Raw genomic sequence first — 13021 nt, 5'->3', positions numbered from 1 at the left:
TTAGGTTAAGCAATCTTTTTACATTTATTTATTTTTAAAAAATAATTTCTAAAGACAGGTCCAAAAACAAATGGCAATAAAAACTGTATTTAATTGCATTAGAGATCACTGTCAATATTTGCAGGTGTTTGTTATTTTTGTTAATAAAATTGCCTGCCTGTAGCTGTAGTTTACACAGCACAGTCACAGTGTTTTCTCATTTGATCTTTCCAGCAGCTCCTGAAGTTGTGAATGAGACCATTTTATAGATGAGGAAATGGAGGCAGAGAGAGGTTGCCACAGACCATGTAAAAGACAGAGCTGGGACTAGGACACAGGGTTTTTTAACTTCAAGTTTGGTCTGCTTTACTTGTCCAGTTCTTCCAGCTAGCAGGGATGGTCCAGTCAGCTTGTAAACAATCAGTGATTTTGTATTCACCTCAGAGCCTGGAATAGTTGAAGGTTTGGGTCACTTGTACAGATAGTGACATCATCAGGAAGATGACCTAGTTGTCCCCAGTAACAGCTTTTCACCTTAATATTTAGGTTATTCATTAATCCTCCTTGAAAACTATTACCATTTTTGTGCAAAGTACAGACTGGTATGGCTGTTGGATCTAGACAGAGATCAAGATTGTGTAAAAATAATGAAAAGACCACATTAGCCAATCGCCCACATATATGTCAGATCCTTCTCCCATTGAAGTCAGTGTGAGGGGCTGCTTAGGTTTTGGGTTACACTAGGGTAGTTGTCCCTCAGTCAGTTATGTCACTACTGTGGGCAGCTCGTGGGTGGCTTAAGGACGATGTTTAGGAAGCACTTCACAAGTGCTGCATGAAAGTCTCTGAACATCGTGGCCTGCACCTTTGTCATTGTATTGGAGTTCTTTAGAGTATACACACCGCTGAGAGAGTTTCTTTGTCTGAATCTCCCTCTTATGTAACACATAAGCACCTGTGAGCCGTAGGTATCTTAATTATATGAGGTCTGGCAATTAAATCCATGAACTTGCTACAACAATGTTGCTAATCTTTTTTGATATCAGAGGAATTATTCATTATGAATTTGTATCAACTGGACAATTAAGCAAGTTTACTATTTGGAAGTGCTGAAAAGGCTGGGTGAAAAAGTTAGACGACCTGAACTTTTCTCCAATAGTTGATGGCTCTTGCATCGTGACAGTGCACCAGCTCACACGGCACTGACTCACCGATCTTTCCCCCAATGCCTTCTTTCTTTACCCGAAGATAAAGGAAATATAGAAAGGAAGACATTTTGATGACATTCAGGGCATCAAGGGTAATATGACGATAGTTCTGATGGCCATTCCAGGAAAAGAGTTCCAAAATGGCGCTGGGGTTGGTACATAGCTTCCCAAGGGGAGGACTTCGAAAGTGACCATAGTGATATTCAGCAATGAGGTGTGTAGCACTTTTTCTAGGATGAGTTTGCGAACTTAATTGTCCGACCTCGTATGACATTCATATGATTTTTTTTTGAACTTCATCTGAATTTTTACAAATCCTGTAGAGACATAAGCAACAAATGTGAGTATCTTTCTACTATTTAGGTTTTTAAAGACTGTGCTGCCCCAGAACCAGTCTGTTTTTCAGACTTTTGGAATATGCATTTCAATGTTGATACTTTACAAAATGGGGCGTATGTTGTTTTCTTCTATCTAATGCTATGTTTTGAACCCTAAAGACATGAAGTTGCACTATGGTGACCTCACAGACAGTACCTGCCTCGTGAAGATCATTAACGAAGTCAAGCCTACAGAGATCTACAACCTCGGAGCCCAGAGCCACGTCAAAGTAAGCCATTTCCATTATTGTGGTTTCTCTGGCTGTTTCTGACTTACTCTGTACTTTATCTTTTGTCTGTTGCTTCTGAATACAGTACTGCAACCGCTAGTCCTAGTCCTCAAGTTTAATCATCAATACTAGTTTGCATATTAATGAATCCTAGTAAAAATACTAGTACAGTTTTAAAAGTACATTCTCTGTTATTGACCAATATAATAAAATCTTACTGCTAGCATTAAAATGGCAGCATTCATTTATTTTGGGTTGATCTTGTAGTTATGAACCCTGCTTAGATATATTTTCTTTAATTTCAAGTCACATTGTAAATGAAGTGTTTTGTTAAAATATTGCAAAATGTAACTCAAAACTCCTATTTTAATATTAATTTTTGGTAGTTGTTGTATTACTGGCTGAGAAAATAGTATTTTTGAGTCCCAATAATATGTTAAAATTAATGGAATTAACTTTATATTATAAGTGGTAAAAATCATTGGAAGAAAAACTTTTTAGCCTCTTCTCTCCTCAGTATGATACAGCCATTGTTGATTTCTTTCCCCGTGTTCAGATTCTCTGGTTGTTTATTTCTCTTTAGTTTTTTGTTCTGGAACAAACTGCAGTAAACCTACGAAGCCCATCCAGAGGGTTCTAGTAGTTTGCTTAATTCAAGTTTTTGCTTATCCTAGTGCTCACTTGAGTGCGTGAAATCTGAAGCCAGGTATGATACGAGATCTAGTTAGACACTTTTTAATCAGTATAGTTAGTGGAGCTTTGGAATAAAAGCAAATTAAGTCTATGTTAAAACAGTCCATAAAAAATCTATCAGCGTTGTTTTGCTGTTTGATGAATGAATTTAGCCGTCTTATTTCAGAAAGTTTTTAAGGTGATTGGCTATTTCTCCATATCCCAACTTTGGGCTGAGTGGACGCTGTATGCCTGTTTTACATCTGTTAGTTTAAGGGAGAAATTGTAAAGTAGCTCAAATGAAACCAGGTGTAGAACATAGAGAAAAAAGTGATAAGCACAGTTTTGTAATTGATGTCAAATGTAAAAATTGAGGTAAATCCTCATAATTTTTCTCTAAAATGTTAACCTTGAAGGATGGCTATGTGTCCATCAATAAAAATACTTCTTAATTTCTGTGTTATTTAAAAAGAAATTAACACCTTTCTTAATCTCTGATGGTTGTTTTGTTTCTAAGTTTAAGCTTTGAGCTGTGAAAGGTATTGCGGACAGAGCAGAGCTGTTTTTGTAAACATGTTTTCTCATTTTGAAAGGCTGTCTTATGTGCACTACGCCTTGAGACATTATCACCCACTTTCCTATGGAGAAGCAGTGACTTTATCACTCATGGAATGAAGACTTCATTTATCCCTAACTAGAGCAACCAGTCCATCTGCCACATTATAACTTATCTGGCTGCTTCTTGGCCTCCTGACCAACCATGAGACTGTCTTCCAGATAAAATAGAATGTTTTGGATGAATGCTCTGTTATTTAGTTTCCTTCAGATTAAGAAGTTTCCTCTGTGATTGTAGTGAGTTTATCACCTCTGGAAGCTATAAACTGGCCTGGTGTGTGATGCAGGAAATTTTATGATTTATTTCTAGAAGGCCTTCCCCCTACCATTTTGGTAGTAAATGAGCCTGTCTTTTCCTTTTTCTAAAACGTTTTTTGTAGTCCAAAACGTCTGACATACTTTTCTTATTTGCAGTGAACCTACTAGTATCTGGTTATCATTCCAGGGTAGGTGTATTCTCAGTGTAGAAAGCATGGGGCATTGAGTTGGTTCCTTCTAAGTTGCTATATATGTGAAGTTATCTGTTTTTACTGTGTTTTGCCTGCTTCTCTTCAAGGCTAGTTAATTGGCAGAAATGGTACTTACTTGAATATGAATGTTGGCTTGTAAGATCATTTAGCCCTTTGAACAAATATTTGCATATATGGTAGAGTGGAAGACACTCTACTACTCTAGATGTATAAAGATATTAAAACCCACTTTTGCTGTGGTGGTCTCAACTTTCATAGTGGTGATTTATGGCAGGTGATAGGCTGACATTAATACCTTTGAGTCTTCAGAGAAGGGTGAGAGAGAACTTTAGTTTGAGGGGATTATGCATGGTGTCAAGGAGGCATTTTAGGGAGGAAGTTTATAAACACAATTTGTAGGAAGTGGTAGATAAAATGGAGGTAATAATGTAAGTCATAAGTTAGAAAATTTGGGACATGTCGGCAACATGAGCATTCTGGATTAACTGAGAAAACGTTTGGAGGAGAACTGCGACGTAAGGAATCAGGGCTACCTTGGGGCAGCCTCTGCATGTTTTTGAACAGGAGAAAATAGATTCAGAGATGAAGTTTATAGGTAAGAATCGAGGTAGTGCTTCAGAAGAGATAGGAAGCTGTTGGATGAAAATGGTGGCTTTAGAAGTGGGAATGATGGGGATGAAACAGGAAGCCTGGTAGGGCGATCCCTCTGCTGACAAGATTTGGGAGTCAGGGGGGAGGGGGAATGGTGCTGCTCCAGTGTCCAGGGGGCCAGGCAACTGAGGGTACCAATACTAGAATCAGGCATGCGGAGGCGCTGTTGGAGTTGTGTGGAGGAAATGAGCAGTTCCCTCTTACATTCCACTGCTAATACTTACAGGGCATGCCCATGAAGCGGATCATGAGGCAGTTTAAATATGCTGTGAGGTCTGAGAGAGATTTGGGGTACAAAGATGTAAGTTCATCCTGGGAGTTTTTGAGATGCTAAGGCAGCAGATGGAAAAGGAGGAGAGGAAGACTGAAGCCTGAAGCCTGGGGGCATGCATGTGTTTATAGTGTGGAGGGAGCAAGAGTCCTCACTGGCGACAGGGAGTAGACATGGAGGGGCAGGAGGGTGGAATTGGGTCACAGAAGTAAAGAAAAAACTAAGCAGGTCATTTCAAGCAGGAGAAGATGTCAGCAGTGCTAGATAAGTCAAGCAAGTCCCCGGGAATGAGGACCGGGCAAGGCCACTGGCCTTGGCAGGGAGTGTACAGTGGATTTGTGACTTTTACAAAGAGCATTTTAGCGATATGATAGAGAAGGTAGCCAGAGTGCAGAGGGGTTAGAAGTTCAGGGATTATGGGGCGAATGCAAATTGAGTGGATTCTTTTCTAGAAATTTCATGGTGTAAGGAAGAAAGAGAATATGATAGAACTCACTTCAGCATCAGCCGCAGGTTACTGGGTCCTTTTCCAGAATATCTGATCCATTAGGCCTAGAGGGGGCCCGAGAACTTGCATTTTTAGGACCTGTGCAGTAATGCTGCTCCTGGTCTGGGCACTTCACTGCTCTCATGTTTTGGGCTTATTGCTTTATCCAGATAGAATGTGCACCTTAAATGCATTTTTCTTAGGTCTTCTTCCTTTAATGTATCAGCTTTTGAATTTGGTAGAGAATAATCCTGTTCCTTGCCAGTTTAATGACTGTGTGAGCTTTTGAAGTCTAAAACTATACCTACAATCAAGAATGATAACAACAGAAAGAATCTAAGGAGAATCCGATATATGTTTATACCAAAATTCTTCACATTTGGAAAGCCTTTCCTGAGCAGTCCATGAGAATGAATGCTTCTTGGGCACTCCTAATATTTTAGGGGAGTAGTACGAGGTCTGACAATTAAGTTTGCCAACTTATTGCAATGATATTGCTAACTTTTTTTGATATCAGAGGGATTATTCATTATGAATTTGTACCAGCTGGACCAACAGTTAACCAAGTTTACTATTTGGAAGTGCTGAAAAGCTTACACGAAAAAGTTAGACGAAAATGACCTGAACTTTTTGCCAACAATTCATGGCTCTTGCATCACGACAATGTACCCGCTCACACGGCACTGTCTGTGAGGGAGTTTTTAGCCAGTAAACAAATAACTGTATTGGAACACCCTCCCTACTCACCTGATCTGGCCCCCAATGACTTCTTTCTTTATTCGAAGATAAAGGAAATATTGAAGACATTTGATGACATTCAGGACACATCAAAGGTAATATGACGACAGCTCTGATGGCCATTCCAGAAAAAGAGTTCCAAAATTGCTTTGAAGGGTAGACTAGGCGCTGGTGTCGGTGCACAGCTTCCCAAGGGGAGTGCTTCAAAGGTGACCATAGTGATATTCAGCAATGAGGTATGTAGCACTTTTTCTAGGATGAGTTTGCAAACTTAATTGTCCAACCTCGTGTGAGTACCAGCCACTGTTGGAATGCCCCTTAAAAGCCCGTGTTCCATGCCATATTTCTACTGTGATCTAATGTCAGATTGATTCTTAGTCATGGAAAGAGTGGATGTGGGGCAGGGACTGGCATGATGGCCGCTGGTGATGACAGACTGCCAGGGTGCTCGGGGGATGCTGTTCTGTCCCCTACAATTCCCAGCCTCTTTGCGTTGGGCTTCAGTTGTCTGCCTCATCTCCTGGCAGCCTGTTAGCGGGTAAGATGGAAAATACATTTGAGCATTTTTTTCCTTATAATTAATTTCTCTGTTTTAATCAGCTTTGTGAGATTTATTGTATTCATAGACAATAGTTTTTAAACAAAAGGTCTTTCGGACAGTGGAATGCCTGCAATTGTGTTAATTAAAATACATTTCTTATTATTTGGTTTGGAGCTCTTTTGAAAGAAGGTTCTAATATTAGCACATTTTGTATTTAATTTTGAATCCATGACTTCTAGACTGGGAACTGTTTGTGTTGGCTTCTCTTTGCACAGAATAAAGTCTTCTATCACTCTCACTTCTAGTTAATTTGATGTGGGCTATGGTATGCTAAAAGTAAGGAAAATAAAATAATAGGAAGTTGGTCTGGTTTCCTGTAGGAAACCAGTGAAGATGAAATTGGTTCTTGGAATAAACCCACAGCAGTCTGGGAAATACTGACTGAAGACATTTTTCTGAATCATAAACAGAAAAATTATGACTCACGAAGTGTAGGTCATTGAAAGACTGATTTGATCCTATGTGGGAGAAAGTGAGAGATGACTGAAATGTACTAGTTATTAAACGTAGTTAAACCTCGCATGACGACATCATCTAAGTAGGAGCAAACTACCCAATGTAGAGTGTTGCCCATTTTGATGGGGAAATGTTTTAGGAGCCTGTTTATTTTATTTTATTTTTTTCTGTGTAAATAATAGTTCTTTAGTAATTTCTGTCTTAAATTTCATATTCAATATTTATTATATTATGTCATGATTTTGGATTTTTCCACCATTCTTCACAACTTCTTTGATAATCTTACATCACTTTTGAAGTCATAGTGTTGGATGAGATCTTTCTACAGTAAATCTAGTTCAGTATTACTCCTTTTGTCTCACAATGTCAGTGGAATTGCCTTTATTTTTTTCAGAGAATGAAAATTATGTTGTCATGGAATGTTAGAGTTAAAAGGAACTTTGGTAATATTATCATAAGATATTTGTTTTATAAGTGAAGTTACCTGCTGACTGGGACTCACATCTTTGTTTCTACAGTTTATTTTAAAGACCATTCAAGAAAATGATTATCTCGGCTAGTAATAATTCTATTGTAAGATAGCCTTTACCTTAAGTACTTTCTTACCCTACATATCTAAATTTTTTTCCTAAACTTATTTTCCCCCTTGTGTCTTTAGTACAGACAGAAGGTCATTTACTCTTCACTTTTTAGTTTTGAGAAGGATTACCAAATTCTTTCTCAGTGTTGAAGACCTTGATTAAAGTTTTTCTTTAACTTTCTCTTATTCATATTGAACAAGTCCATACTTTTCATTCATTTTCTAACTCTTTAATTATCTTTACTATTTTCTTTTCAATTCTCTATAAATTATTTGTTTGTTTCATGACAGGTAGAAGGCCTAAGTGCCTGGGAGGTCAATTGGGGCATGGCCGAGTGAGTGGGAGCAGGATTTCCTATTCTAGTTGTGTGGGACCAGTTAGCAGATTCTGAACATGAAGTACAAAGGAGCCAAGTGTAAATGGTCCTCATAGTGGTACTTCCAGCCCAGAAACCTAGGCAAAGAGCAGAGCCACTTGTGAGCCAAGTAGGCAGGCACCAAGTGAGAATCAGGGAGAGATGAGACAGAAAAGCCAGTCCACGGACTGAAGCTGGGAATAAAATCATGCGTGGGAATTGAAGAGTGACCCCTGGGAAGGGGACGGAGCAGTTTCATTACCCGAGTTAAAAAATTGTCATCTCAAGTGGCTTTTTCCTGACTGGTCCTGAGAGTTGAAATTTATAGCTAGAGAGCTAACCCCCATATTTATCTCCAGGAAGCCTAAACCTCTTGTGGCTGCTCTAATTGAAGGTGGGGGAGGGTGCGGGGTTGGGGGGGGGTGACTGCTTGCACTGGGTGGGAAGGGCAGGTGCCTGGGTTGGACATCTGGTTAGTGCCTGAATAACCCACTTAGAGAACAAAACAAAATTGCTACAATGTGGCCCTTTACTGGTAATTATAGCAAGGGTAGGGGGTGGCCTGTTAAAACCCAGAGCAAACAGCAGAGAGGACTGTGCTTCTGTGTCCTTGCTCATTCTCTTATTTATGTTGGGTCCTGGGGAGCCCTACAGGGAGGTGTGAGGAGAGCAGGAACATGAGGGCTAGGCAGGGGCTGTTAGAAAGACAACTGTCAGAACATCCTTAAATGTGACTGAGGGGCTGGCCCCAAGTCCCACGCAATTGCTTGATAGAGTTCATTCCATCAGGTTACGTGACTGCAGCTATCTGCCTGTGCGCTCTGCCCGTTGCCTTTTACCAGGTCTTGTGCCAGCAGCATGCAGACCATTGTGATGAGTATGCAAATAAATGACTGTCGCAGGGCAGAAGGGACACTGTCTTACAGGCAGGAGTTCTCACATCAGGCGTATACATCAGAATTCTCCGGACACAATTTCAGATCCAGGCCCACTCCAGAACCTGGGCTTCCTGTTCCCCTGGCTTCAGATCCTGGCCATGTCATATGCTACCTGTGTGGCTTCGGCAGAGTGCTCAGCTTTACTGAGATTCCTTTTCATCTCTAAAATGAGCACCTACCTTATTTTGTGGATCCTCTGGGCCTTTGCACTTGCTTTTGACTGTAATACTCTTTTCCTCCAAAGCCACCTGCCTAATTTTCTTAACCCCCTCCCCGACCCCTCCCCCGTCCCCTTTACTTAAGAGTCAGCTTTTCAGCAGAGCAGTCCTGGTCATCCCATTTACAGCAGTACCCCTGGGAGTGGCTGCATGTCCGTCCGTCCTTCCTTCTGGAGAGAGCAGGCCAGCAGATAAATGTAGCAGAAGCTGGGGGCCGGGGGACAGGAAGTTCGAAATGGCAGCTTGCTGCTCAGCCCTACCCCCTCCCACCAGGCCCGGTGTGCTCTCAGCTCATAATGTAGGCCACCCTGAGGGGCTGTTCTGAGAAGCAGCGAGTGGGCTCGGGTCACGCAGTGAGTCCGTGGCCATCCACTCACTATTGCCTCTGCCTGTGGCGGAGGCCAGCCCTTTGCCACAGCTGCTGTTGCAAGTCATGTGCAGGACTATTGTCCTATTCAAATGCCTGCAGTTTCTGCCACTGAAGCTTTAACTTGGTATGACATATTATAAAGGGCCAAACTATGTTTTGGAGCCATTTTTAATAAAAAACTATGTTTTTATTAAATGGGCCCTAGAATTCTGAGGCTAAAGAGACCTTGGCGATGAGCTGGCTCAGGCTCTCACTTCCAAATGCTGCCTGGAACTTCCGTTTGCTGAGGGGCAGAGCCTGCATTCTAGGCTGGGACCCAGATCTAACCCGCGCCATTTTCTTGTCATACTAATCTGAGAAGACCGGATGGGCGGGGGGTGTTACTGAAATATGAGGGGACCATAACGCAAGACTCTGCTGTTTGAGCTTTACCTCTCTTGTCATTCCCACCTCTTATTACGGTGAAATTAAGTTTCGATGCAATAGGTTTCAGTTATAAACATTGTTTTCTCCTTGCTGGAGGGAACTGGTTATAATTAATACCATATGAGTAGTGTTTGCATGGCTAGGAAGATCACCAAATATAACAATGCAAGGTGTCATGTTAGCACGTCAGTGATACTAAAATAAAATTGGTGTATAGGGAAGATAGAAATCCCCAGTTGCTAACTCATCAGGAATAATCACAATCTTTTTGGTTAAGATATGTGAGTTCAATTCAATATAAGCTGTTTATACTGAGTGCCTGTACTCTCCTGGTGTGTAAGTAAGTTTCCCTAAAAGCTCTGGGAGGTGAATAACACATGCTACTTAGGGAATCAGAAGACTCAGGGGCTTAATACCCAGAATGAACAATTTGTTTCTATTTACATGCTTACTTTTTTTAAAGAAATTGTCAAGTCAGTTATTTGACTATACTGTCAGTTAATCTGTTTTCTAAGATTTAAACATCAATATTTCTGTTACAATACTGCAAATACATTTTTGTCCGTGTGTATATATATTAAATTTAAATTATTTTTCATATATATAAATTATAACTCCATGTTGGATCTATGAAGATAACTTATTTTGCTTAGTAGATATATAAATTGATACAGTTTTATGTATTTTATGAGGTTTAAAATTAATTCTTATATTTTTACATGTAATTCTTATTTGTGTTCAGAGCAACATAGAATCACTCTAATTTGATAGCAAATTATTACTGTTGAAATTATGAAGGTACCTATGGACAGAAGGCTTTACTTTGTAAAGAGCAGCGAGCATAACTTTGAGAACCTGAGTATTTAGAAGGTGTGTTTGCATTTAGACCTCATATCCATGCACACTATAATACGTCTGTTTCCGAAAAATTAGCTCCCTTGTATGTGAAGGGCATAAGGTGAATGGAGCAAACACTGGATGTTTTTACTCTCCTCAGATAGACATCTTGGGTGATAGAAGCCTCCACACTTAGATAAAGTGTGTTTTTGCTTGTGTTTGGTCTCCAGACCTGCATTTCTTTTTCATCCATCTTGTTGTCTGTTACCTCTGTGGGTAGTCTCCATATTCAATACATTTGGTAACTAGTTTGTTATAAGGCTCACTTGCAGTAGAAAACCTTTTCATAATTTGATGTTTGCGCTCGTAGTGCATAAACTGCACTAATGTAAGTATGGCTCATCAGTTCCTATGGCTCTTAGTAGAAGTTCAGCATTTTCTATCTTATATTCTTGAGCATGAAGCGGGACTGTATGCTGCTGGTGGGTCCCATGTGTCGTCTGGCTCAAATTCTTCTTGGAAGTCTGTTATATATTTGAGCAATTGAATTCAAATCTAAAACCACTTAAAAAGTTCTTTATAGTCCATTAAGAATTTATACGAGAGAGAACACTCTATGAAAGTTCTCCTCTCCCTGTTCAAACAGATTGTTCTGTTTTATTAGATCTAGGTGGTATTGTAATTTTGATAACAGCTAATAATGTTTGGAATTTTGCTTATAATTAGTGGACCACACAAAGGTATGTTTGTTGGTTTTTGTACTTTTAATCCACTTATAATAGTGAACTTGTTTACTAAATAAAATCCAAAGTATAATTTTAGCTTTGCAACAATTAAGCGAAAATTAATGCAAATAGCTAAATGTATGCGTTTATCTTAACCTCAACTTCTAGATGTATTTAAATACAAATAGTAAAGAAATCTAAAGAGTAAGTCAGTGAAGGCACTGTGAGTGAAACTTTTTTGCCTTGGACTTTTAATGATGAATGGAAAAGTGTTTTTTTGGATTCCCAATTAGATTAAAATATGTAACTTGCATAAATTAAAATGTAGACATAAGTAACTTGTTTAATATCATGGTGAGATATATCTGTTCCCCTCCCCACAAAAAAAGAACTTGGGTGTAAATTTAAGAATTTAAACGTAACAGCTCTTTTAAAACACCTAATACAGCTTGATATCAAATATAATTTCTACTTTATCTTTTAGTACAAGTGGGATTTATAAAATTCTCTTTATTAAAGTTAGATTCTTAATGTTGGTTTAGTAAGATGAAATGAAACCTTTTCTATGTCAAAGAAATTTAATGCAGAAAATGTTTTATTAACTTCTATAAATCACTGATTTGGATACCTTATCAGTGCCAGCAAGAAATAAATTCTAAGAAAATTGCTTTAATTTAGATTTCCAATGTTTGAAAAACATCTAGCATCAAAAATTAGTAGGTTTCATTATGTTAATCTTTTTAGTAATATTCACATAATGTATACGTTATTCTGTGATGTGAATAAAAAAATCATCTGTGATGAATTTGAATTTGCTTTATTTACAAGTACATATGCATGCAGGCGTGGTTTGGCCTTTTAAAGTATGTTAAGTATGTGTGTTGATACGTTGTGTTGATAGCAATTACGCAGTTACTGTAAATGGCAAATTAGTGGAGAGAAGGCAGCCAGTGTGAGGTTTTCATTTTGTTTGTTATGTCAGGATAAAACCTTTCCTGAGTCTCCTTTCCACTTCCACCCCTATATATTTTATTGGTACCAGTTTATTTAACAGTAAAAAATGTTTTAGAAATCAGTATTGACAAAATCAACCTTTAAGGAGCATTCTTTAGGACTATTAACACATCATTAGTCCTGATTGGAAATATCAATCTTTACTGTGTGGATTAATTGTTAAATGGCTTGTGGAGGAAAATTGTTTGTTTGTTTGTTTCATTTAAGGTTCCCATGTGGTTCACACTGGAATGTTTCTCTTGTTTGTCTGTTTTTTCGTCCTGACTTTTGTCAGGACAGTTCAGAGCCAGCCTCGTCAGTTCTTAAAGGCGAGGTTGAGAGGCTCACTAGCATTCTGATGTATTTCTCCATTTTCCTTAAAAAAGAAGCATTTGAGTGTTTGCCAGAGATTAGCTGATTATTAGGTAACAGTATTTGAGTTACTGTTAGTTTAAATAATGTAAGTAAATACTTTTTTATCTGGTTGCTTTATATTTACTTTGTATTAAATATTATGAAAGTGTTTTGGCTTAGCATTTCATATTGTTTTATAAGATATTTAGATTGTAATTTTGTAAAAATTAACTCATTTTGTTGTAATTATTTAAGTGACTTAAAACTTCAGCTTTTCTTGTTACTTTTTTAAAAATAATAACTATAGAAGTTGCCATATTAGCTAAAATTGATCAACAGCAATAATGGAAAAAACTGTTATAGTTTATGTTGAACAATGCATCTTCAGTACTCTTTCAGTTTTAGAAAGTTGCTTCACAGAGAAATAAATAGAAATTCCTGGTGAGCTTCTACATTTTTGTGAGGAAGC

At 38.6% G+C, this 13021-nt stretch overlaps 1 protein-coding gene across 2 annotated transcripts in view; it reads left to right on the top strand.

The window, feature by feature from the left end:
* Positions 1-13021, top strand: part of GMDS (GDP-mannose 4,6-dehydratase) — a 667570-nt gene that overhangs the window by 127022 nt on the left and 527527 nt on the right. For both annotated transcript variants that reach the window (XM_081055077.1, XM_081055078.1), the window contains exon 4: positions 1685-1794. In XM_081055077.1, coding sequence (XP_080911203.1) covers positions 1685-1794 — 110 coding nt within the window. The remainder of the gene's footprint in view (positions 1-1684; positions 1795-13021) is intronic.

The sequence above is a fragment of the Rhinolophus hipposideros genome, assembly GCF_964194185.1.
Source record: "Rhinolophus hipposideros genome assembly, chromosome: 8".
Taxonomy (NCBI): Eukaryota; Metazoa; Chordata; class Mammalia; order Chiroptera; family Rhinolophidae; genus Rhinolophus; species Rhinolophus hipposideros.
The sequence above is the reverse complement of the archived record's forward strand: the minus strand, read 5'-3'. Positions and strand labels throughout refer to the sequence as shown.